At 45.2% G+C, this 24,467-nt stretch overlaps 1 protein-coding gene across 4 annotated transcripts in view; it reads left to right on the top strand.

Annotated features, from left to right (window-relative positions):
• Positions 1 to 24,467, top strand: part of CSMD2 (CUB and Sushi multiple domains 2) — a gene marked incomplete at its 5' end in the record, with an annotated part of 547,039 nt that overhangs the window by 375,708 nt on the left and 146,864 nt on the right. For all 4 annotated transcript variants that reach the window (XM_080658115.1, XM_080658114.1, XM_080658113.1 and 1 more), the window contains 4 exons: positions 7,112 to 7,327; positions 8,742 to 8,930; positions 15,132 to 15,301; positions 22,527 to 22,683. In XM_080658115.1, the coding sequence (XP_080514241.1) occupies positions 7,112 to 7,327; positions 8,742 to 8,930; positions 15,132 to 15,301; positions 22,527 to 22,683 (732 nt within the window). The remainder of the gene's footprint in view (positions 1 to 7,111; positions 7,328 to 8,741; positions 8,931 to 15,131; positions 15,302 to 22,526; positions 22,684 to 24,467) is intronic.

Raw genomic sequence — 24,467 nt, 5'->3', positions numbered from 1 at the left:
TGACCTCTGGGCTTAGTCTGAGTTTTTCTCACCAATAAGAAAGATCCCAGAACCTTTCTCTTCGATCACAGAACTCACAAACAGAATTTTTAAAATAAGTGTTTTTAAGAATCAAAATCTCCCATGAGGGAAGAAAGATCTTAGAGAGTCCAAGATCTCAAATCCTTAATGCAGTAGTCTGCTCTGAATTACTCCCCATGAGACAGTGACACCCCTTCTGTCTAAAACGTCTAAGCACGTCCAGTGGTGGGGAATTGGCCAACTCATTCAGCCAATAGGTACCTATTTTTTGATAGATCTGACCCCTCTTAATAGCCCGTTAAGTGCCCCTGAAACTTCCTTCCTTGTTCTGTGTCCTCGGGGAAATAGGATGTGTCTGCTCCCTCTTCCTCGTGTCCGCCCTTCCGATACTGGATTAGCAGTCCTCTTCACCCATCACCCCACTGTCCTCACCAGCTGGACCGTCGCCTCGCCTTCCCTAGCAGAAATGGTCTTTGGGTGTCCAAGAACAAAGGAGGGGTGCTGGTTACAAAATAAACATTAATTAATCTTTCATTCAACAAATATTGATTGAATGGCACCTGTGTGGCAGATACCAGGTCTGGAAATAAACAGTGGTCAGGCAAATATGGCTTTCACCCTCAAAAGCCTGTTCTTTTTTTTTTTTTTTTCTTCAAATATATATATTTTTATTGATTTCAGAGAGGAAAGGAGAGGAAGAAAGGGATAAAAACAATAATGAGAGCATCATTGACAGCTGCCTCCTGCATGCCCCCTGCTGGGATTGAGCCCACAACCTGGGAATGTGCCCTGACCAGGAATTGAACCAGTGACCTCCTGGTTCTTGGGCCGATGCTCAACCACTGAGCCACATTGGCCAGGCGGAAGCCTATTCTGAAATTCATCTAGAGTCTTGGTTCTTAGCCCCTCTGCACTTTGGCAAACACCTAATGCATAGCTCACACCCTGGAGATTTTGATTTTTTATGCTGAAGTTGGAAACCAGCCATCTATGTTTTTAGAACACTTACCATTAATTCTGACGAATGCCCTTAAATAAGAACCTCTGATCTACAAGAATGAACATGTAGAAAAGCCGAAAAAAAATGTTTAAGAGTAACTCTTCCAGATATTACAATGTTGTTATGGGCAAAAATAATTGTACAATTTGGTGTGAGTTTAGAAGTGAACACACAAATAAAGGTCCAGAAAAAGGGGGATGTGTGTGTATGTGTGTATGAGAAAGACTGTCTTTAATATGCGATTAAAGTGTCATTTCTAATCTACTGAAGAGAGAATGGATTATTTACTAAATGGTTTTAAAACAGTGGGCTTAAAGCCCTAGCTGGTTTGTCTCAGTGGATAGAGCGTCAGCCTGCAGACTGAAGGGTCCCGGGGGTTCGATTCTGGTCAAGGGCACATGCCTGGGTTGTGGAGACAATCCCCAGTAGGGGGCATGCAGGAGGCAGCTGATCAATGATTATCTCATCATAGATGTTTCTATCTCTCTCTCCTTCTCCCTTCCTCTCTGAAATCAATAAAAATGTATTTTTTTAAAAAAACAGCAGGCTTAAACATTTGGAAAGAAAGAAACAAATTGTACCTCATATATTTAACTACATAAATTCCAGTCCTAGAACATGAAACTCTAACCTCAGATAGGGACATATTTTAAGGAGTGACACCAAAAGTAGAATCCAGAAAAACAAAGACTGTTAGATTTAATTAAATAGAACTTTGGGTGGAATTATTTTTAAGCCATTAAAGATTCAAATAGTAAATGAATGAAAATATTTGCAACGTATAATGTACTCAGGGTTACCAACCGGCGGCATGAAAAGCCCTTGGAATCTTGAAACTGTTCCTGCTCTCCAGGCCTGTAAAATGAACAGATCTATAGGCTGACATTTCATAATAGAGGGAATGCAACTGAAAAGACATCGCCTCCACTGATAGTGAAAGAAATGCAAATTCCACCAGAATGAAACACATTTTCCTTTTCAAATTGGCAAAGAAGATTGTAACCGTGCGCAGTCAGTGTGGAGCCACGGAGACTCTCCTTCACCGCTGAGGTGTGATGCGGTTGAAATTTTCAGAGAGCGATTCGGCGATGTGGACCAAAAGTCTTAAAAAGGCACATTCCTGCCCTAGCCTGCGTGGCTCAGTGGATAGAGCGTCGGCCTGGCCTGCGGACTGAAGGGTAGCGGGTTTGATTCTGGTCAAGGGCATATGCCTGGGTTGCAGGCTCGATCCCCAGTGGGGGGCATGTAGCTGGTAATTGATTCTTTCTCATCATTGATGTTTCTATCTCTCCCTCTCCCTTCCTTTCTGAAATCAATAAAAAATATATATATATAAATGCTCCTTCCATCAGACCCAGCAGCTCCACTTCTTGAAATTGACCTGAAGAAGAAAAGTAAAACTGTGCATCCAGGTTTCGCTGCAAGGATGTCTTTTAAAACACATTATCAATTGGAAAATTAGAAACTATTTAAATGTCTATCAGTAAGGAAATGATAAATAAATATATGGTGCAGCCAATACTACAGGTAAAGTATACTGTTTATATAAGAAAAGAAATTTTGAAAGAAAAGCTAATGTATAGCCCCATCTAAGAACTGAAGCACTTTCACTTTTGCCTTCAATGGGTCGACCTGCCAGGATTAGGATGGCCTGAAGCTTCTTGTGCAGGGCAGGACTCTGCAGCCCTCAGGCGAGCCAGTTGTCCCCTTGTCCCCACACTATTGTTCTTGAGCGGAGGGCTCAGGACAGCGTCTTTGCTCATTCGTGCTCCGTGATGTGAAGAGGGAAAGAAAGGCAGCCCTTTCCATCCCTAGAGGAACAGCCCCTCCAGTCATGATTTTCTCTGCTGGGCATCTGTCATTCAGGGCCGTGCGTTTCAACTTTGCCTAGAAGTCAGTGGAGTTCAACAGGTTTTTAATACTTATTTTACACTTGCACTCATCCTGGGTGCTAGGAAAACATGGCCACTGGGTGTTGCCTGCCTTCGGGAAGGTTATGGTCCAGTGGCAGAGAGAGGAAGCCTAGAGATCTCTGATCTAGCAGGGCCAATGCCGAGATGGAGCAGATGGAGGTGGGGAACAGCCAGAGGCCAGCCCAAGGTGGAAGCAGGCCTGAGCTGAGACGTAGGCCATTCTTCCAGGATGAGTGGGAATTAGCCAGATGAAAGGGGTTCCAGGCAGAATCAACAAGAGGTCAGTGACTTAGGTCATTTAAAGGCTTTGCCTAACCTTTATGAAATTGTAGAATAGCCAGCATGGCCCCTGAGTACCTTTCTCAGCCTCATCCTGAGCCCCGTAAACACTAAGTTCTAACTATGCCAAGCTTTCAGTCCCCAGAATGTTCCAGGCTTTCTTTGTTCTCTAAAGCTTTGCATGGCGGGATGTTTTTCTTCTCTCTGTGACACTTCCTCTTCTGGCGGTCCTCTCTTCTGCACTGTTCCCCTTGCGTGGACAGCACTTCATCCTCCTGAATCACCTCCTCTAATGAGCCTTCCCAACCCCTCTTCCAGCCTCTTGGGTTGGGCTCCCCTCTGGGGACCCCAGTGGTCCTGCCCCTTCCCAGGTCTACTCCTGTCCCCACTGCACAGAACTTGCATTTTCATCCTCTGTCTCCCCGTCGGACTCAGTTCTTTGAGACACGAGTCTGCTTGTTTCCTGCAGTTTCTTGACTTGGCTCTATGCCTGGCTTATAAGAAACTCAAGAAATATTTATATGAATTGAATTAAAGTGAACCGAGACCCTTCTCCAAGAGGGTGCTGCTTGTAAGAGTATTTTATGTAAATAGACCTATTAGGCTACTCACTGTTTGCTCCCTAACAGGCAGAAGGATATCAGTAGAAACTCAAAAACTCTGGGAAATGCAGAATTACTCATTTGCCACACACCCAGCCCAAGGGAACAGCCAGTTCAGGAGCCCAGAGAAGGTATCCTTGCTGAGACCCCAGGATTGACATATTTCCTAAAACCCACAAGGTTGTCTGGGAGTTAGATGAGCTGAGGAAAGAGAACACCTACTATGTGCCAGGCATGGCGCTTTGCATATGCTGTCCCTATCACTCCTCCCTCCAAGGAGAGGGTGATACTGTCATCCACATACTGTAGTTGAGGAAACTCAAACTCAGGGTGTGCTGAGCAGCTGTGTCCCAGCCCCTCAGCAGGTCTCCCTCTGAAGCCCTGTCTTTCTGCTCCAGCCTGGGATTTATGTCCTTCGTACGACTCTGCGTGGTTCACTCCAGTGAAGTATTCCTTTATGTGTATCTGTCACACCAACTCTGGATTCAAACGCCAACCTGGGGCCTCGCTTTCTATGACAATGTCTTCATTTTCTCACAGTGGCCAGAAGAGGCCCAAGCAATCAGCACAGCTGGGAAGCCCAGGGGTTTCATCTCAGTTGTTTACTCATCCTTAGAATCCCTGCCAAATGTTCCCTCCTTTGGAGGGCTACGTTTGCATGCAGAAGAGAGTGCAAGGCGAAGCGCTTCATCAACTCCCTTGCCCCTGTTACTGCGTCTGGCCCCTCCCCACCAGCCCTGTGTTCCAGCTACGAGGGGAAGGGCCTGCATTCCACAGAGCCTGCCCCAAGCATTTTAGACCAAGAGCCGTTTTCCCATTTGCATACATTTGTGTGTCGGGAGGATAGGATACATGCGAGCTCACATACCCATGTGTCTCCAAGCGCGCTCACACTCGTCATGTCAAGGACCGCAATCCCTGGGAAGCCTTCCCAACCTCAAGACACTTTTGCTCACTCTTCCTGTGCCCCCACTCTGAATTCTTCCTATCGATGGCCTGTGTCCTCTACTAAACTGGCAGATTTTTCTCGGTGTTCCGCACAGGCCTGGCACTTAGTATGTGTTTAGTATCTGTCTGAACAAATAGAAAGATGCATCTCAGTTACCTGGGCACAGACCATTTACAAACTGCATCCCCGGTCCCACCACCTCTTCTGTTCCTCCACCCCCTACCCATAGAATCCCAAATACACAAGGCTCACCAACTTCTACCAACAGAGAGGCCAGACTGAACACATCGAGAATGCTTTCACATTAAGAGCTTGGATCCAACTGTCATTTATCAAAAACGTGGCAGTAATTATCTAGAGAAGTATTTCTCAAACGTCTGTGTGCCTACAGGTCACCTGGGGGTCTTGTTAGCGTACAGATTCTGACTCAGAAGGTCTGTGGCCGAGGCCAAGGCCCTGCATTCCTAACAAGCTCCCAGACAATGCCCCTGCTGCTGGTTCATGGACTTGGAATAGTAAGTGGGTCCAGCACCCACCCCTCGTCTACCCGAGTTCCTGCCCTGGCACATCTGTGGCATACACTCCCACAGGCACACACACTTGTGGGTGGACATGCATTTACACGTATGTACACCTAATACATCCGCTTTATCTGGATAAGTTCAAGGGTTGCTTTGAGTGTTGAGATCCTGCTGCTTCATAACCTTTTTCACACCCGACCCTTCTTGCTACCTGGTCTCTCTGTGATGTGAGAAGCAGCGTCGCGAAGCAGCTTATTGCACAGCCTCTGCGGCCGGATCAACTCCGTGCAGATCCAGCTCAACCACCTGCTAGCTGTGACCTTGGACAAATGACTTTATCTTTCTGTGCCTCCGTTTCCTCAGATGTAAAATGGAGATGAGAATAATCGTACCCATGCCATAGCAGAATTAAATGAGTTTTCATATCTCCCCTTCCAATTGATAGAGGCCTACCGCAGAGTAACAGAACGTGTAAGGTGGTGACACACAAATGTTAATATTATTGTTTTCATTTAGTGCCCTTCACTCCTTCCCCTCAGTAGAGCGCTCCCTTTCTCTTCCTCTCACTGCTCCTCCTTCTGCCTGTCTCCCTAATGCCACTACAGCCCAAGCCTCCATTCTGCTCCTTCTCCGATGCGCTCTGCCCTCCTCCGGCCCCTTCTTCATGCTATGGCTTCAAATAGCACCTATTGGCTGGTGACTCCCAGATCTACTGCTGTATTCCCACCTTAATCCTGAACCCCAAATCTATGCTCCCAGATGCCCACTAGCTATCAATGCTTGGATGTTGACAACACAGGTGTTCAAAGCTAAGTCCATTACCCTCCCACCACCTGCTACCCCAGGTAGCGAAATACATCACCTTCCTTTGGGTCAAGACACTCTCAGTCATACCTTCATTTCTCCTTTGCACCTTTGCTGCTATTTCTGTCTATCTCCCTCCCTGGGGTCTTGTGTTCATTTCCTTTTCTCAGCCCCCCTGCAGCTCCCCAGCCCCTCTTGCCCAGTGCATGGCTGCCATCATTCTAACTGTTCTTTCTGCCTCTTCTCCCTCCACTTCGTCCTCCTCGCAGCCATCAACATCTTGCTAAGCCTGAAATCTGATCTGGATAGGTTGGCTTCTCATTGCCCCAGAAAAATATCCGACCTTGCCCCAGCCTGCCTTCCCAGCCTCTGTTCCAGATTGTTCCTGCTGAGTGTGTCCAGCCACCCAGTGCGGTTCCCTGAGCTCTGGAACCCACAGCTCCTTCACACACACACACACCAGTCTCCTGCCTGGGACGCCCTCCCCTCTTACCTGGTTAAGCCCTATGCATCCTTTTAAGACCCAAGTCAAATGTGTACTCCTTAGTGAGGCTCCCCTCTTTCTGCTGCAAACTGCTTCCCATTCGGCACCCCCTTCCCGTGGCATCTGGCCTGTGTTCATTATAGCAATCATCACTCTACTGTAGCTATTTGTTTAATGTCTTGTATATCCCCTTGCACCTACCTGGCCCTGGATCCTAGCCCATAGGAAGCACTCAACAAATATGCAAATGTTTATGAATGAATGGCAATGAAGCAGTGTCATAGAACTAGCTATAAATCTCCCTTTCAAATTTTGACAACTGTGAAGCAGTGTGCTTCTCCCTGGCCAGACCTGTGGGCAGTGGTGTGACCCAGTTCATTCTGGTTCATTCATTCAGGTTCACCCACACGGACTCATCAGTGCAGGCTTCTACTTCTGCACACCCATAGACACTTACGAATTGAAAATGCTTGTGCAGGTCCTGTCCTGCCGCTGGCTGCTTCAGCCATCTCACCGTGCCCTTCTGGTCTCTTGGCAGGTGTGTTCTTCACTTTCCACACCTTCCATCTGGAGAGTGGCCATGACTACCTCCTCATCACCGAGAATGGCAGCTTCACCCAGCCACTGCGGCAGCTGACTGGCTCGCGGTTGCCAGCCCCAATCAGCGCTGGTCTCTATGGCAACTTCACCGCCCAGGTCCGCTTCATTTCCGACTTCTCCATGTCCTATGAAGGATTCAACATCACCTTCTCAGGTAATGCCTGTGAGGGTCCCTTGGGGGAAGGTTACCCCGTCTCGCTCGCTGCTGCCAGCCCTGGTCTTCCCAGCAGATGGATAGTGCTGCACTCTCCAGAATCCGGGAGAAAGACCTCCCTGCGGCAGTAACCAATAGCTGGGTTAGACACTGGACAAACTCCCTGTAATGGGCTTGGAAGGAGTTAGCAGGTGTTGGAGACTCTCCTTCCCTGAAGGTGTCTAGGTCTCCCTCTGAGCATGATCCACCCAACTGGCTGACCTAGAGGAATTCACAGAAGTTCGTTCCTGCCCTAGTAATTTCAGATACTTCTTTATCCCAATTCCACTTCTGTTTAAGAGGCCAGCCATTTAGAAAAGAGGAGAGGGAGAAGGGGGCTTGAAGGTAACATATCAGAGTGCTTTAGTTTTATTTGGGGCTTCTTCACCAACGCTAACCTAGAAGTAATAGATATTTGTCTCTCTGTTTAGGAATCCTGAAAAGAAAACTCTTTACTTTAGCATTCAGGGAGAAAATAGGACCCTTCACTCCTCTAGTACCAAGTCCCCTTTGCCGCTCTTATCCCATTGCTCCCCAGGTTCCCCTCTCCCCCGCCAGGAACCAAGATATCAGATGGACTCTACCAGGTTGGGCAAGAGACATCTAGCCTCTGGGAAGTGGACCTGGCCCAACTCAGCTCCCTTCTATCCCCCTAGCAGAAGCCACCTGCCATGTGCTGGGATGGCCTCCGATGAGACCTGGCCAGCCACTGTGCCTCATCTGTCTGAGACAGACCCTCCTCCTCACCACACAGAGAGATGCCCTTGGGGACAAGGGGTGCTCACATCTATGCTGTCACTAGAGGTACCAGGCAGGTCCCGGGCCCATAAATGCCCCTCCATCGCACTTGCCATCTGCCTCCAGTGCCAGCATCACGGAGGTGGCTTTGAGTGGAGCATTTGGATTCTTTTTCCAAGTGGAGCTTTCCCTCGACTGGGTCATACAGTCTGACTCTCCTGAACCAGGCTAATTGGATCGAGCTGAATGAGTGCCTTGGGAGAAAGAGGCAGGACAATCTGCACACCCTGCAGCTCAGGGTTAATATGGAGATGAAGGGGGAGAGGAGGGAGGGGTCAAGTCCCAAGGAACCTCAGAAATCTCCAGAGCACTGTCCCCCTCCCCCATCCCCCCCAATTCATGGCAGTGAGGCATCCAGACCACCCAAGGCACAGCCTGTGTGTCCCACCCCTGCCTCACCGCCTGTCTCTCGGCCTGTTTCTCTCAGGCTCTCTCCCCTTTGCCCTTTGCCTTTTGTGGATCGCTGTGTGCATGCTCTGTGCCTCCATCTGTCTTTCTCTCTGGATCGGCTCTCCCCGGTGTTTTCTCTGTGACCCCATCTTCTGTCTCTGACCCCGCTCTCCTGCTGCCCTTCCAGAGTACGACCTGGAGCCCTGCGAGGAGCCTGAGGTCCCCGCCTACAGCATCCGGAAGGGCTTGCAGTTTGGTGTAGGCGACACCTTGACCTTCTCCTGCTTCCCCGGGTACCGTCTGGAGGGCACGGCCCGCATCATGTGCCTGGGGGGCAGACGGCGCCTGTGGAGTTCGCCTCTGCCAAGGTGTGTTGGTAGGTGGTCACGTGCTTTCATTTTGCTTCACTAATGGGGTGGGCCAAGCTTTAGTCAACCGGTGTGAGGTGGTGGAACGCACACAGGCCAAGAGGCCAAAGGCCTGGGTTTGAGGACTGCCTTAGCCAGTTGTCTGCAGTGGGGCTTTGGGTGGCCTAACCTCCTCCTGCTCCAGCCTCCTATTCCTGCTTCCTGGGCTGGTCCAAAGCGACCTGACCTGTGTAAAGTGGATCCATAGTAGGCACGCAAATGAAATTGACTCCCATTCTGTTCCCTCCCACCCCTAACACATCCCCATGGCTCCGATGCCTCTTGCAGAGAAATCGGGGTAGAACACTGGTGCGGGGGAGTAGGCTTGTAGGAAGGAGGTATGACCTTTGCCCATGGAGAGGCCCAAGCTGGTGGAGTAGAGGGCGCTTGTACTGATGTGATGGGGGTGCTAGCTTTTGAGAATCCTCAGAAAGGCTTCATCCATACAGTGGGCAAGGAGAGAGGAAGCGGGAGCTGGGTTCATTTACAGACCACCCACTGCACCTCAGGCAGGCTCCTAGGTGCTGGGGATACAGAGTGAACAAAGCAGAGAAAGTCTCCCCACTCATGGTCTCACATCCTGATGGGGGAGATCAGCTATAAACCCATAGTTATGTAGTACGTCAGGCAGCATTGTGATAAATTAAGTCAGCTCAGGAAGTGCCGGAGGTGGTTCTTTTAAAAAGAGTGGTCAGCAGAGGCCTCCTTGAGGAGCTGACATTTTAGAAGCTCAGAGGAGATTCAAGAAACTAATCATTGATCTGGGAGAAGACAGAGCAGAGGTCAAGGCCCTGAGCCTTGAGGAGCAGCGCGGAGGCCCGTCTGGAGCTAGCATCAGGGAGAAGGGTAGATAATGAGGTTAGAGAGTCGGAACCAGGAGTCTGATCCAAGGCCCTGCCAGCCTCCCTGCCAGTGCTCTGGGCCTGGAGGGTGGGGAGAAATAGGGTGACCGCGGGGAGCAGGGACAATTGCTGGCTGTCCCTCATTGTAAGGTTGACGGCTCTGCTTGCTTAATACTTGCAACATGTGGCTGGAAGGAGCACAAGCAGGATTAGTGGAGTACTTACCATGCTGGCTATTACCCAGGGAACTCACGCTTAGAGTGAAATAGTACATAAAACCGCAGTTCGCCAAACAGATAAAAGCAACACTACACTGACAGAAACGCGGCCGGCGTCTTGAGGGCCCCGGAGGTCAGCCTTGCTGGCCACAACTCCAGGGAGCCTGGGGCCCTGCAGAGGACAGCTGCAAAAAGGCTGCAAGATGGGCTGGGCTTGGGCTGCACAGTCTCCAGGCTCAATGTCAAGTCTCTGCTCTGCCATTCACAGCTGTGCGACCTTGGAGAAGCCACCAAACCTCAGTCCCAGCTGGAGATAACAATATCCAACTCAGGCTCTGTTCCCTATTCGGTGACATCATTTACGTAAACCTCAGGGTGCCCTATAATTATAATTTTGCCAATACCCTTTTCATATTATTTACTGGTAACCAATATGCAATCACCTTTTACAGTCTCAGAAAGGAAACAGTGATACAAATAGATGCAGAATTCCATTTCTGACCAATTAAATAATCCCAGAGTTTATCCTTTCTCCTGGAACCATCCCTCTGAGCATTCAGCCACCCCGACTTCGGCACACATTCAGACACACACGTCTCTGCCCTGTGCAAGTTCAGTTTCTATCTAGCTGTTAGCAGTTCTTTTCTTCTCTGGGAAAATATCCTCAGCTAAGTGGTTCTGGGGGAAGTTTTTCTTGAGTGGGATTATACAGGACCACAAATGCACCCTCCCTAAGCTTTTGCCCTTGATCTCATTGCATAAACTCATTCTTTAACTTACTATTCTAATTACTGTTTGTTCGTGACACCTCACAATGTTTTCATTGTTACATTTTTCTTCCGATGCACATGTTATTAATAACACAGCAATTATAACCCCTCTAAGAACCACCAGCCCTGCTGCAGAACCGCAGGCTGTAGGTCTCATGGGAATGCCTGCCAGGGAGGCTCCCAGCTGCCACGTGCCCTGTGGGTGTAAATGGAACGACTTGGCCACATAGTGTTCCAGGAACATTCCCAGCTGAGAAGGAGATGAAAGCTCTGGGCTCTAATTCATGGTGTGATGGGGTGACACAGCCCTGGACCTCAGGGACCCCTGAACGTGATGTGGAAGAGACAGTCGTGACCCTGGAGGACCCAGTCTGCACACAGAGCATGGCCCTGTCCTTGGGAGCTCCCGTGTGATTGAGAAGACCTAACCCTCTGCCCTCGGGAGCCCCAGACTGATGGATAAGACACAGCCCCCGCCCTTAGTGCGACCTCTGCTGATGGGAGTCACAGATGCCTGAACCAGCAGTAGCACTCTCCTGGGCATGTGACTGCTTGTTTCTCTGGAACATTTATTTGTTTCCACTTACGCTCGTGTTTGGCTTTTCAGTGCATCTGCTTGCTCACCTCCCCTGTTACTTTAGCAACTCCCAGAAGCAAGTGCCACATCTCTCCATCCTCCCGTTGCTTCCCTGGTACCCAGGGCAAGTGCAAGGGGGTCAGGACCTGGTGATTGGCCCCATCCACAGCTCTCAACGCTGTGTCCCTCCTTATAAAGGTGTTGGGCATGTGGGGAGGAAGAGAGGGTCATTATGGCAGAGATGGGCCTACAGCTGTTTTGCTGAAAACCAGAGACAGTAATATGCGAAAGCCCATGTTTAAGGGAAGCCAATTTTTAGGAACTAGGTGGAAGGCAAGAGGTGTCAGAAACAGTGAGGGTGCTATGAATATCAGGCAGCTAACACATGCTTCCCACGTGTTAAGGTGCCGGTGTTACAGAATTTCTCGGGGTTTCTGCTAGTCCCAGAACACGGGCAGTTAGGTCTCCAGGTAGAAGCAGGTAAGCTGTGTAGATTCACTTGGGATCGATGAGGAAAGAAAGGAGGAATAATAATTGTTAAAGGACCTACTATGTACTAACCACTCCCCATATGGTCACCTATTTTGTCATCAAATCTCATGCATTTATTTTCTATCGTCTTACTAGAGGCCCGATGCATGAAATTTGTGCAAGGGGCTCGACCCTCGCAGCCCCAGCTGCCTTGGCCCTCGCAGCCCAGTTGCCTCTCAGCTCTACCCATTGGTCATTCTGGAAGGTCATTCCAAAAGTCCTTCTGCCGCCCAGTCTAATTAGCATATTAGCTCTTTATTATATAGGATGAGGATGGTGTTATTGTACAGATGAAGGCAGATGAAGAGGCTGAAGTTTAGAGAGTAGATATAAGTTATCTCTCTGCCTCCAAACTCCATGACAACCTCACTGAAGCACATGCCCCTCCCTAGATGGAGGGAACTGGGGTGTGTCCCCAGAGAGGATGGACAGCTGTTTTGGAGAGCCTCCCATGTGATGTGACTGAGTGATAAATGTCTGACTGTGCATAGCCCTCATCACTCCCTCCCAAACCTCCCCCGTCATCTGATGCACCCAGAAAATGTACACACTCTAGAAACATTTCTACCTAAAGGGTCAGCAGCCCCCAGGGTACCTGCCCACCTCTGTGTGTCTAGCTTTATGCCCAGCTCACGTATTCATCATGCACCTTTGGTCCATTTGCAAACAGGCCGAGGTTAGAGACCGGAAAGCTAGATCATGGCTGTCCCGGGCAGTTTGGGGTACTCTAAGAAAATACCATAGATTAGGTGGCTTACACAACAAACATTTATTCCTCATGGTTCTGGAGGCTGGGAAGTCCAAGATCAAGGTGCCGGTGTTACAGAATTTACCAAGCAACCGAAAAATATGCAGGAGTACCGGAGGCACAGGAAAAAACCCATTTATTTCCAGATGTAACACATATACCGGTACAGTGACTCAGGGGAGTCTGTTTCTCTCCAAATCCCGAGCAAGCCAATATGGAGGAAGATTTCCCTTTATACTCTTTGGTTTCTTTGTCCCCCAAATATGGGATGGGACTTCCAGACCTTTCGCAGGCTTTCCAAAAAGCCCCGTGTGTTGGGGTGGGGGCCCTGAGACCACATCTAAAGGCCTGGCGCCAGTGCTGATGACTCCATCTGGGAGTTGTGTATTGTTCATGAGAGGTTTATGGCCTCTGTAAAATGGGAGTAGTACTTAGGTAAACAGGTCTTGCAGGACAAGATAATTAAAGAAGGGGCAGTGACTAGACTATAGACTAACAAGAATGTGTATTAGGTTACTGGCACAGATTCAGATTGCTAGCCCCCCAAAAAGGTCTCATTTTCCCCATCACCAGCAGATCCACTCTCTGGTGACGACCCTCTTTTGGGTTTGCAGATGGCAGCTTTCTTGCTGTGTCCTCACATGGCACCAAGGGCTCTGGACTCTCCCTCTGCTTATGAGCACACTGATCTCATCCCCAGGACCTCATCTAAACCTAATTACCTCTCAAAGGTCGCACACTGGGGATTGGGACTCCAACATATGAATATGGGATGAAACACAAGCATTCAGTCCATAGTAATGACTTACCTACAGTCTTAGGAAACAGAAGCCAGTCCTGAACTGGAAAGAACCCATGGAGAAAGTTGGGACTTGGTAGTGGAACATGGTCACTGTCTTCAAAGGTCTAAGAAGCAGCCTTGGGGACCAGAGAATACACAGGGTGTTACCAAGCCTGAGAGAGCTCAACTCCAAATGTACATCACATGCTTTGTCTGCATTGCCCTGGCCTAGTGCTCCAGGCTTAGGGTCTTTAGAAGTGAATATATGGTCAAATCAATGGCCCATTGGTTGACCTCAGCAAGGACTATGCCCAGAAGAGGGACATTGGGGGGCGATTCAGAGGAAGCCGACTTGTTACATCAGCTTCAAAGATTCAATAAAGTCTCCAAATTACTTGTATGTCCAGGCAAAAAAAATGGACCTGCCATCTGGACTTGTGTTTTAACATCCCTCCGAACCTAATTATTTTTAGGACTGTACATCTTCTGAGGTCAGTGTACTCTGTATTCATTCGTTTTTTCATCTAGCAAGTATTTATTTTATAGATAATCTGGGCTAAGCCTTAAAAATTCATAGATTCGTTAAGCATGACCTTAGCTCTCAAGTAATCATAGTTTGGGTGGGGAATCCAGGCCAGTAACCAGCAACCAGGGTGCAGTCTTCTAGATGCTGTGATAGGGGAATAACAGGGAGAGGCTTCACCGTTATTAAAGACCTTGGGAAGCCAACTGCAGTGTTCTTCAACGCATGCCATGCCACTGAGCTACTTCCCCTTTCCCTCTTGTCTGCTCATGGCCGCCCTACCCAGGCACTGAACAGGCAGGCATTGGGAATATAGAGCTATGACCAAGCCCTGAAAGATCCTCAGTGCAGTGGAGGAGATAGGAATAAGTCAAGTAAAATATGATAACTGCTACAAATAAACTTATGGGGACAATGCAGAAATAATAACAGATTCTGGAAGAGAAGAAAAAGATTTGGGAAGAGAGTGTGAATTCATTAGCCCATTGGAAGAAACAGGTTTTCACTGGGTCCGTGGGAAAAATTTCCCCTGAGCTTCAGGGGCCCTGAATTCCAGGACCAGCAGGGATTGAGTTCTCAGCCCCCTCCTCTTCATAAATTGAGAAACTTGATCTAAATTGCAAAGCATGAGGTTCTTTATCTTTAAAACTGGGATGGTAATTGTGTCTACCTTATGGGGTTGCTTGTTGTGACTAATGACTGAAATGATCCTTGTGAAGCTCTGAGATGCTAGCAATTATTATTCAATCTTGTCCTCGCTCAGTTTCTATCCTCCAATACAGAAAGGCTTCATGTCGCCTCACTTGGCTGCCGCCATCCTCCCCTGACATCCTCCTCGGTCATTTCTGTTGCTATGATACCATGTGAACAGGTGTGGGGAATGGCTGCTTTATAACGCTGTGAAAGTAAACGGTATCTGGTGGGTTTGTTTCTGTTTCTGCAGAAGAGAGACAGACAAACAGAATGAGAGAGATAAAGAAACCAAGCAGAATTGTAGGAGGGCAGGTGTTAAAAGAAAAAAAAAGCCTTGATAAGCAGACAAATGGACAGATAAATAGGCATTTTGGCAGGTAGAGAGGCAAACAGCTTGTCAGTGTTGTAAGGTTCTCCAGCGCTGTGAACTGTTTTCCTGATGTAGCTGATGGGAGTTAATCTGTGATTATTGTGATTCTCTTTCCAGCTGAGTGTGGGAATTCAGTCACGGGCACTCAGGGCACTTTGCTGTCCCCCAACTTTCCTGCGAACTACAATAACAACCATGAATGCATCTACTCCATCCAGACCCAGCCGGGGAAGGGGATTCAGCTTAAAGCCAGGGCATTTGAACTCTCTGAAGGCGATGTCCTCAAGGTAACGCTGATAGATTGTTTAGCGCATGTAGGTTACAGTATGCAAAAGTGTGGTCAGCACTTACTTATCTCTGTGTGAATGATCCAAACTTTTCTTCTGCTTTCCTGAGTCCCAAGATATTATCCTCAGTCGCCTGGAAGAAAGTGAGAACGCTAAAAGAGAAGGGGTATGTGAGTATCCCAGAATGTGGCTTAGGAGCTAACTGCTCTCAAATACATATTATATGATTGATTATGGGTTGACCACATAATAAGAATAAAAAAATAATACATTCAGTTAGAGTGGCCAATGAATCATCTTTTCCATTGTGAACTCTGACCATCAACCTGGATAAAGAAGAGCTGTGTGCATGTGTGTGTGCACTAGTATAGATATGTTTGTGGATATAAATACATGTATACATATGTTTCCACATGTGTGTAAATCTGTCTAAGTATTCATTGGGTTTGAGGGATCTGTGTCTGTACATACTTATCTCAGTGTATTGTGTGTGTGTGTGTGTGTGTACGTGCTTATGTATGCCTTGAGCACATATTTGGTTCACTCATAGACTATTTCAGTGTGTCATGATGATGGCCTATGTGTGGAAGTGGGGTTAAGGAAGGTAGATTTAAGATACATGTAAGAGAAAGCAGTGATAAGACTGGATGATAGAGAGGGTTGTAGACAGAAATTGTTTAGACATTGAGCATACATATGACTTGTATTTGTGTGTGTGTGTTGATTAAGAGTGTATCTCCAGTAATGTGTGGTATGTGTGTATGCGTATAATCAGTGAGTTGACTGGAGGATTTATCAAAGAGCTGCCTTAATTAAAGTCGGTTATTAGGGAAATCTCACACGGAGTCTTCATTTTCATCCTAGGCCAGTACATTTTTTAGCTCATTTTAATACGTCTTAAACCTCACCCACACACATACTCTAGCTGTCTCCCAGTACCACTGGATTCCTTTTATTCTGGCCCCTAACATCGGCAAGACAGGACAGACCTTTAAATGCAATAGTATATAATGACAGCTCTATGCATGTGCCCACGAAGCAGCTGAATCTTCTACAGGCTCCCCTGAAGTGACTGCAGGGACATAAACACACACACACACACACACACACACACACACACACACACTCACACACTTTAACACCAGGAGCAGATAAAGCTCCTACTATGGCCTCTTCTGGCTTAACTCTTCTGCTCACCCCCACAGACTACTGGATATTTCCCTCCCCCACACTTACTCGCCCTCTGTAATGTGCCAACATAAAATCAACTGGATGTGTGGATGTGTAAATATGCAATAGGTCAGAGGAAGGGACCCATCTGAGCAGTCAGAGCTAATTGCCCCTCTCTAAACAACAAAGGGAAACAAAAACTTTAAAAGCTCCTAATTTGTATTCCTAACAAGATTTGAGAGAATATTATATTTATGACACAAAAATAGGCAATAATGAAAGCAGAGCAATCTGAGATGAGGAAGATTGAATAGAGATGAAAAACATGATCACCCAATTAAAAAATGGAATGGAGGCAATGAACAGAAGAGGGTAAACCACAGAAAAATGAAATTAGTTTATTATAAGATAAATTAGAGAGACTCTTCCACATCGCATAAGGAAATGAAAAAGAAGATGCGTTTATATTAATAAAATGTATAATCAATCCACAGTAAAATTTTATGTGCCAAATAATATAGCATGAATAAATTAAATAAAAACTGCAGAAATGTAAAAAATTTTAATAAAGTTACAGTCACCATTGAAAATTTTAATATACCTCTGTTACTCTGGCATAAGGATTTAGATAGCTTGAATAATGTAACAATAAATCTAAAGAAAGTAGGAGAAAGATACTTTTTTTAAAAAATATATTTTTATTGACTTCAGAGAGGAAGGAAGAGTGAGAGAGAAACATCAATGATGAGAATCATTGATCAGCTGCCTCCTGCATGCCCCCTACTGGGGGTCGAGCCATAACCCGGGTATATGCCCCAACCGGAATCGAACCATGACCTCCTGGTTCATAGGTTGACACTTAACAACTGAGCCACACCAGCCGGACAAAAAAGGTACTTTTAAAGATAAAGTTAAAAATAAAAAATAGCAATTACCCACAAAACCAACTATTTCTTTGAAAACTTTAATAAAATAGACAAACTTGGCAGGACTGATCAAGGAATGAAGAAGTCACAAATATATACTATTAACAATGGAAAAAGGAACATAGTCATAGCTAGAGTAGAGATTATGAAAATAGTAAAAAAATATTTAGGAACAACTATAAGCCAACATATCTGAAAGCTTAGATGAAATGGAACTTTTTATATATAAAACTATTAACATCAAGAAAAAATTTGAATAAACCAATAAATTATGATTCCCCCATATTCTCCCTCAAGGGCCCTGGGCCTAGACCATTTTGCAACTAACAACTTCAAGAAACAATTAATCCTTGAAATAATTAAACTGTCTCGGAAAAGAAAAACATTAGGATCCATTTACTAACTCATTTTATTTAAATGAGGAACAAGTAGAAACACTGACATCAAACTGAGTAAGGGCAGCATAAGAACAGAAGTTACTAGGCCAGTCTCACCTACGATCATAGGTCTAAAAATCCTAAATAAAATATATCGCATCTGGCTGGGTATTAAAACAAACTAACAGGAATGTGAGGATATGTGTCATTAGAAAAGCTCATACTTCATTTATTTGGCAAACACTATGAAATTGCCATTTTTGTAGGTCAAAACTAATTGAATATTGGCAATTTCATGCATGTGGTTCAACCTAATATCCCATAAACAAAAGTGAAAAATACATGATCCTGCCAATCAATGCCCCCCCCAATATCATGTAATGAAATTATATATCATCCATGATTTTTAAAAATATCTCAAGCAACCATAGGCAGAACTTCATTAATCTTTTAAAAAGTTTCTACCAACACCTACAGCAAACATTGTTCTTAATGACAACACTTCCTAAAGATACCCAGTAAAGGCAGGTCTAAGACCAATACTTCTATCACCAATTGTATTCAACATTTTACTGCCTCTCCAAGCCACTATAATTTACCGCCCCCCAAAAAAAAGAAGATAGAAAGAACAAAGAAGCTATAAGATTTAGAAAGGAATATCTAAAATGTCTCTTATTCCAAAAATACAAAAGAATCAACTGATAAACTATCAGAACCAATAAGACAATTCAGCAAATTGCTGGTGTTTCTACAACCAATTAAAACATAATCGGGCTGGGGGGGGTGTAATCTCATTCATAATAGAAACAAAGCTATATCGTATAAACAATAAGCCTAACAAAAATGTTCATAATCTTTACTGAGAAAATAAAACCTTATTTTGAAGGACATTAAAATAAATGCAGGGAGGTTTTCTGTTCATGGATGAACAAAAGGTATGAACAGGCGGTTCACAGAAGAGGAAAGTAGAATTAATGGTAAACTTATGAAAAGATGCTCAATCTCAGTGATAATCAGGGACATACAAATTAAAGCAAGGTACCATTTCACACCCATCAAATTGGAAAAAATTAGAATGCCAGAAAATACTAAGTGTTGGTAAGGATATAAAGGAGTGAAAACTGTCATACATTATTAGTGAGATAAAATTGGGATTACTCTTCGGAAAGCAATCTGGCACTGTCTGACAAAGTTGAAGATGTGCCTTCGTTGCAACCAGCTTCTCTGTTCTAGATGTGTGTCCTAGATCAGTGGTCGGCAAACCGCGGGCCGCTCTGTTGACTAATGAGTTTGCCGACCACTGGGAGAGGGGCTTAATCACAAGGAGCAACAACAGCCTGTAATTATTGGAATCGAGAGTATAGGTCAGTGGTCGGCAAACTCATTAGTCAACAGAGCGGCAAACCGCAGCTCGCGAGCCGCAATTTGCCGACCACTGTCCTAGATGAACTCCAGTGCACGCATGCGTTCAAGCAGACATCATTATTCGCATTGTTTGCCACTGTGTGTAAAAAACTATCCATTTAGCATATTTATTTTTAAGCCAAGCCATCTTCCTGAGCTGTCAGATGTAACAGTACATGTATATCAAAACATCAAGTTATGTACCTTAATTACATACAATTTTCATTCATCAGTTACGCCTCAAGAAAGCTGAAAAGTAAAAACATCTAAAAGAGAGGGGAAAAAGAAAGAAGCTGAGATGTAGCGGATGCACATAGATTCTCCTAGATTTCTCAAGGGGACGTTCCCATCACCTGTACATAATGATTATCTGGACCATCGAAGCAATTTTCTTATAGACAAGCAATAGTCTGTTAGGAAATAAATGTATACAGAGACCCTATTCCCAGTAGCAATCAAAAATATAAAAATATACAGGAATAAATACAGAACTTTATGGAAAGATATAAAAGACAGCATGATTAAATGGAGCCAGACACTGTGTACATGGAAGATTTAGTTCCCTATAAATGCATTTTTTCTCTAATTAATTCATACATTTAATGTTTTTCAGAATTATACAGGTTGATTGTGTTTTTTTCTTTTGTAGGGAAGATTTTGTTTTTGATATGAGAAAATTCTTTTTGAGTGTATCTAGAAGAATAAATACAGGAGCATATTTTTTAAGTTAAAAGAAGACAAATGAGGGAGCACTTGCCCTATTAACTATTTATATTATAAAACTACAGTAATTAAAACAATATGGGTCATGCACAGGAATAGGTAAATAGAAGAATGCAATAGACCAGAAAGTTGACAAACAAAACCAAGTTTATATAACTATATATGTGATAATGGTAGATTTAAAATGGGTATTGGATGAAATATTTGGTTTGGTTAAATGACTAATCAACCAGAACAAATAAACAAAAAAAGGAAAACGTGGAATCTTATTCTTATACTAGAGGCCCAATGCACGAAATTCGTGCAAGAGTAGGCCTTCCTTCCCCTGGCTGCCGGCACTGGCTTCCCTCTGGCACCCAGGACCTGGGCTTCCCTCACAGCCCCAGCTTCGTCCGGAAGGTTGTCCGGTCTAATTAGCATATTGTGCTTTTATTATTATAGAGCATATGCCAAAATAAATCTAGGTGGATTTAAGGACAAAAGTACTAGAAGAAAGCATTGGTTTATTTATTTATCATATATTTATTGAGTGCTTCTTACATGCCAGGGCACACATTCTGGACAACAGTGTATGAATAATTATATTGGGGGTTGGGTTAGTTTTATGATGGAAATTCCTAGAGCTATTTAAGTGCTGTTGGGAAAAATATTTAATGATTTGAAAAATATGTGCATTGTATCAAGTGAAAGAGCAGTTACATATAGCATCTATAGTTAGATGTTGTATTTATAAAAATAAATATGCATAAGGAAAGATATGCATAGAACAAAGCATAGAAAGAACAAAATGTTATGAGTGCTGAAAGTTGCTTTTATTTTCATTGGGCTTTTCTGTTTATAAGTTTCCTACAATGAATATTTTATCATAATGATACTTAATAAGAACATTTTGTTCTCAATGAATTAGGATGACTTATGCTTTGAAATTAAGGGAAAAATCCTGTTCCCGTTACACTTTCATTAATTAAGAACAATTTCTTAATACCATCATATATCCAATGAGCATTCAAGTTTCCAATTATCTCATAAATGTCATCATATTTTCTAAATTTGCAGTTTATTTGCATCAAGATCTAAATAAAGTCCACACATCAGATTAGCTGCCTCATGTTTTGTTTTTGTTTTTTAATCTATAGGTTTCTACCTTCATCTCTTTAACCCTCAGTCATAATTCACTTGTTGAGGAAGTTGGATCATTTGTCCAGTGGAATCATTCATGTTCTGGATTTGCTGACCACATCCCCAGAATATCATCCCATGTGTTCCTCTGTCCTCTCTATCAAACCAATAGTTTGATCTGATTCCGGTTTGACTTTTTTTTACAGCAAAATGACTCCATAGGTCATAGTATGTCTTCCATCAAGAAGTGCATGATGTCTGGTTGTCTCCCTTACTGTGATGTTAGCAAGTATGGACGATGAATGCCTTGATCAGTTCATTCCAATATATGCTTTAATGGGTAAAATAAATGTTATAACAGTTCAGCCACAGCAGTAGGCTAACCCCTTTGAACTGGGGCCATCTGTGTGTCTGCGGGAACACTGGAATTGTCTCCGTGTATGAGTGACATGAAGCCATTGCACATAGAATCTGGAAACAGACTTGAAGCCCCCAGGGGCCTAAACAAATCTCTGTAACATATAGCACTGTTAGCTTGAAGGATGGCTTCCTTTAGAAGGCTTTGCCTCATAAATCGTAGAATGGAAATATTGTTGTAATTTGCTGGCAGCTGGCACCACATTCTGTGCCATGCACAAATATTCATCGCCCACCCATAGATCCCATCTTTGATATTTACCAAAGCAGCAGGGGGTCCTTCACTCAATCACAACTTCTGTTATTATTTGTACAATTATCTGGAAAGGAGCAGCAACCTTGAGACCTGGGAGGCCAGTTCATTATTCTGATGATGGTTGACTTGGCTGGTGCTCAGAAGTTCAGGGGACAGATGGGACAGGGAAGCCAGATGCCGGCACGATCCCACCCCTGGCAAGCCCAGCAGGCCCTCACTGGTGTCCTTATTGTAGGAGAGAAGGAGCAGGGACTGAGCTTGAGGAAGGGAAGGTACCATGACATGCTGGTCATCTTAACTCCATCCTGCCGGGATCCCAGGGGCCATGTCCAGAAAAGTGGTCAAGACTGAGGCCACTGCCACAGAGGGGTGGGGTCAGGCAGGAGGACAGCTGTCTCATCTCCTGAAAGGACAGGACCGAGTGTCCAGCGATGCGGAGATGTCTAATGCTTTCAGTGTGCCTGTCTGCAGAAACAGATGGCTTAGGCAAGCAGCCAGCCCCAGCCTGGCCTCCCTAGGCTGCTGAAGATTAAGCTGGTGCCCTATGGGGGCTGGGGGAACAAGAGCAGATCTCCACTGGAAAGGTCAAAGCAGCAGGCAGTTCCTAGAGACTGGGCTCACACTGAGATGGGCTGGGCTCAGAACTGGCACCAATGGAGCCAAGCTCAGTTGCTAGCTCCACTCGCCATCTTCCTTGCATCTGGTGACTCACTGCCCACCCCTAACAGTTGTTATCGATGTTAAACTCTGAGACTGGGGGCTGTGGGTGAGAAGCTGTTGTTCGAAATCAGGTCATGCTGCTGACGTTGGGTTGGGGTCTCCCCTGTGTCCAGGTCTATGATGGCAACAACAACTCTGCCCGTTTGCTGGGGGTGTTCAGCCGCTTGGAGATGATGGGAGTGACTTTGAATAGTACATCCAGCAGCCTGTGGCTTGATTTCATCACCGACACTGAGAACACCAGCAAGGGCTTTGAGCTGCAGTTTTCCAGTAAGTCTTGCTTGCTTCTGAGTGGACGAGGAGTCAGGCTGTCCCTGGTTGGGAGGTTGGACTCTGGGTCATCATCCATCACAACTAGTTTACTCTAACTGGCGCATGCTTAGTTGCTTGTTTCCTCTAAGGCATTGTGCCTGGGATTGGGAAAAGCTGCCACTTTTCAACCCGTAGCTCTGTGGTTTAAACCGGTGATTAACTGAGTTGAGGGTATACCTTTTAGTCACTAGTACTTTATTTTTTTAATATATTTTTTTTATTTCAGAGAGGAAAGGAGAGGGAGAGAGAGATAGAAACACCAATGATGAGAGAGAATCATTGATGAGCTGTCTCCAGAATGCCCCACACTGGGGATCAAGCCTACAACCAAGCCCACAACCCGGGCATGGGCCCTGACGGGGAATTGAACAGCGACCTCATGGTTCATAGGTCAATGCTCAACCACTGAGCCACGCCAGCCTGGCTAGTCACTAATACTTTAAAAATAATAAACACTGAGGCTTTTAATTAAAGCCACCAAAGATAGCCTTTGCTAATTATGGCATTTATAAAATAATATTCAACTACAGCCAGATGTAAAAAGATGCAAATGTTAATGGATAATTGTGAGTTTTTACTACTTCCTAAAGTGCTAAGTCTTGATTTTTCCCCTCTTTTTTCGTGACTTTAACTTTCTTCTTTACTCCTGGGATTTTGAAAATGGAAAGCATCCAGGTTTGTACGCAGCCCTGGAGTACTTGGGGGTCACATCCCCATATTTTGGTTTCCCTGCCATTTGACTCATTTATTTGAGCTTCTGCTTGCCCAGTACATACAAAGAAATGTACTTTTATAGACTATTTTAAAATCCAGTGAGTATCCATCAGCCAATGGATGAAACAACATGTGTTATGGAATGTGTGACCACCAAAAAGGATGAAATACCTGATTCATGCTTCAACACAGATGAACCTTGGAAGCATGATGCTCAGTAAAGGCCACGTGTTATATGATCCTCTCATAGGAACTGTCCAGAACAGGCAAAGCCACAGAGACAGAGGGAAATCGGGGCTGCCTGGGCTGGGGGAGTTGAGGGAAATGTGGATGGGCTTCTCTTGAGGGGATGAGAACGTCCTGTGTCGAGTGTCTTTATTGGTGCACAACTGCACAAAGGTACTGAAGATACTCCGTTGTACATGCTGGAGGATGGATGTTTAGTATGTGAATTATTTCCCAGTAAGTCTGCTAGAGAAAACACAGCCAGTGAGGCTACTCAGGATCCCTGTCCCCGGGCTCAAGGCCATCTGACAGGGGACTGTGCGGGTCCCAGCGGGTGGATCAGTGGAAGAGGGATTCAGCAGAGTCGTCGAGTTCCATTCCCATCATCTGAGATGGTATGACTTCGGAACAATGTATTTAACCTTCCTAAGTCAATGTTCTCAACTGTAAAATACACCTAGTTATACCTTCCTGTGAGACTCCCGTTAATAACAAGCAAGAGAGCATGTGAGGCACCGTATCCCAGAAGCTCTGTAGAGGTTTCCTTCTCCAGCCTTTGCAATAGAGCGCATTTAAGCAGGCATGACGGAGGCTTGAAACATACATTTAAAGCAACTTTCCCATCAGAATGTCTCGGTGAGCAAAACTGAAAGATCAGCTCCCACTTAGCAAAATGCTTTGGGGTCAAACAGAAGAAACAGAAAAGTCAAAAACTATGCCTGAAAGCCATGCCTGGAGAAATAACTAAAATCATTTGCAGATAGCATCGGGGGAATGAATACTCCATAATACACCCGCACCCG

This window comes from Plecotus auritus (assembly GCF_963455305.1).
Source record: "Plecotus auritus genome assembly, chromosome: 2".
Lineage (NCBI taxonomy): Eukaryota > Metazoa > Chordata > Mammalia > Chiroptera > Vespertilionidae > Plecotus > Plecotus auritus.
This window is presented reverse-complemented; position numbering and strand designations above follow the sequence as displayed.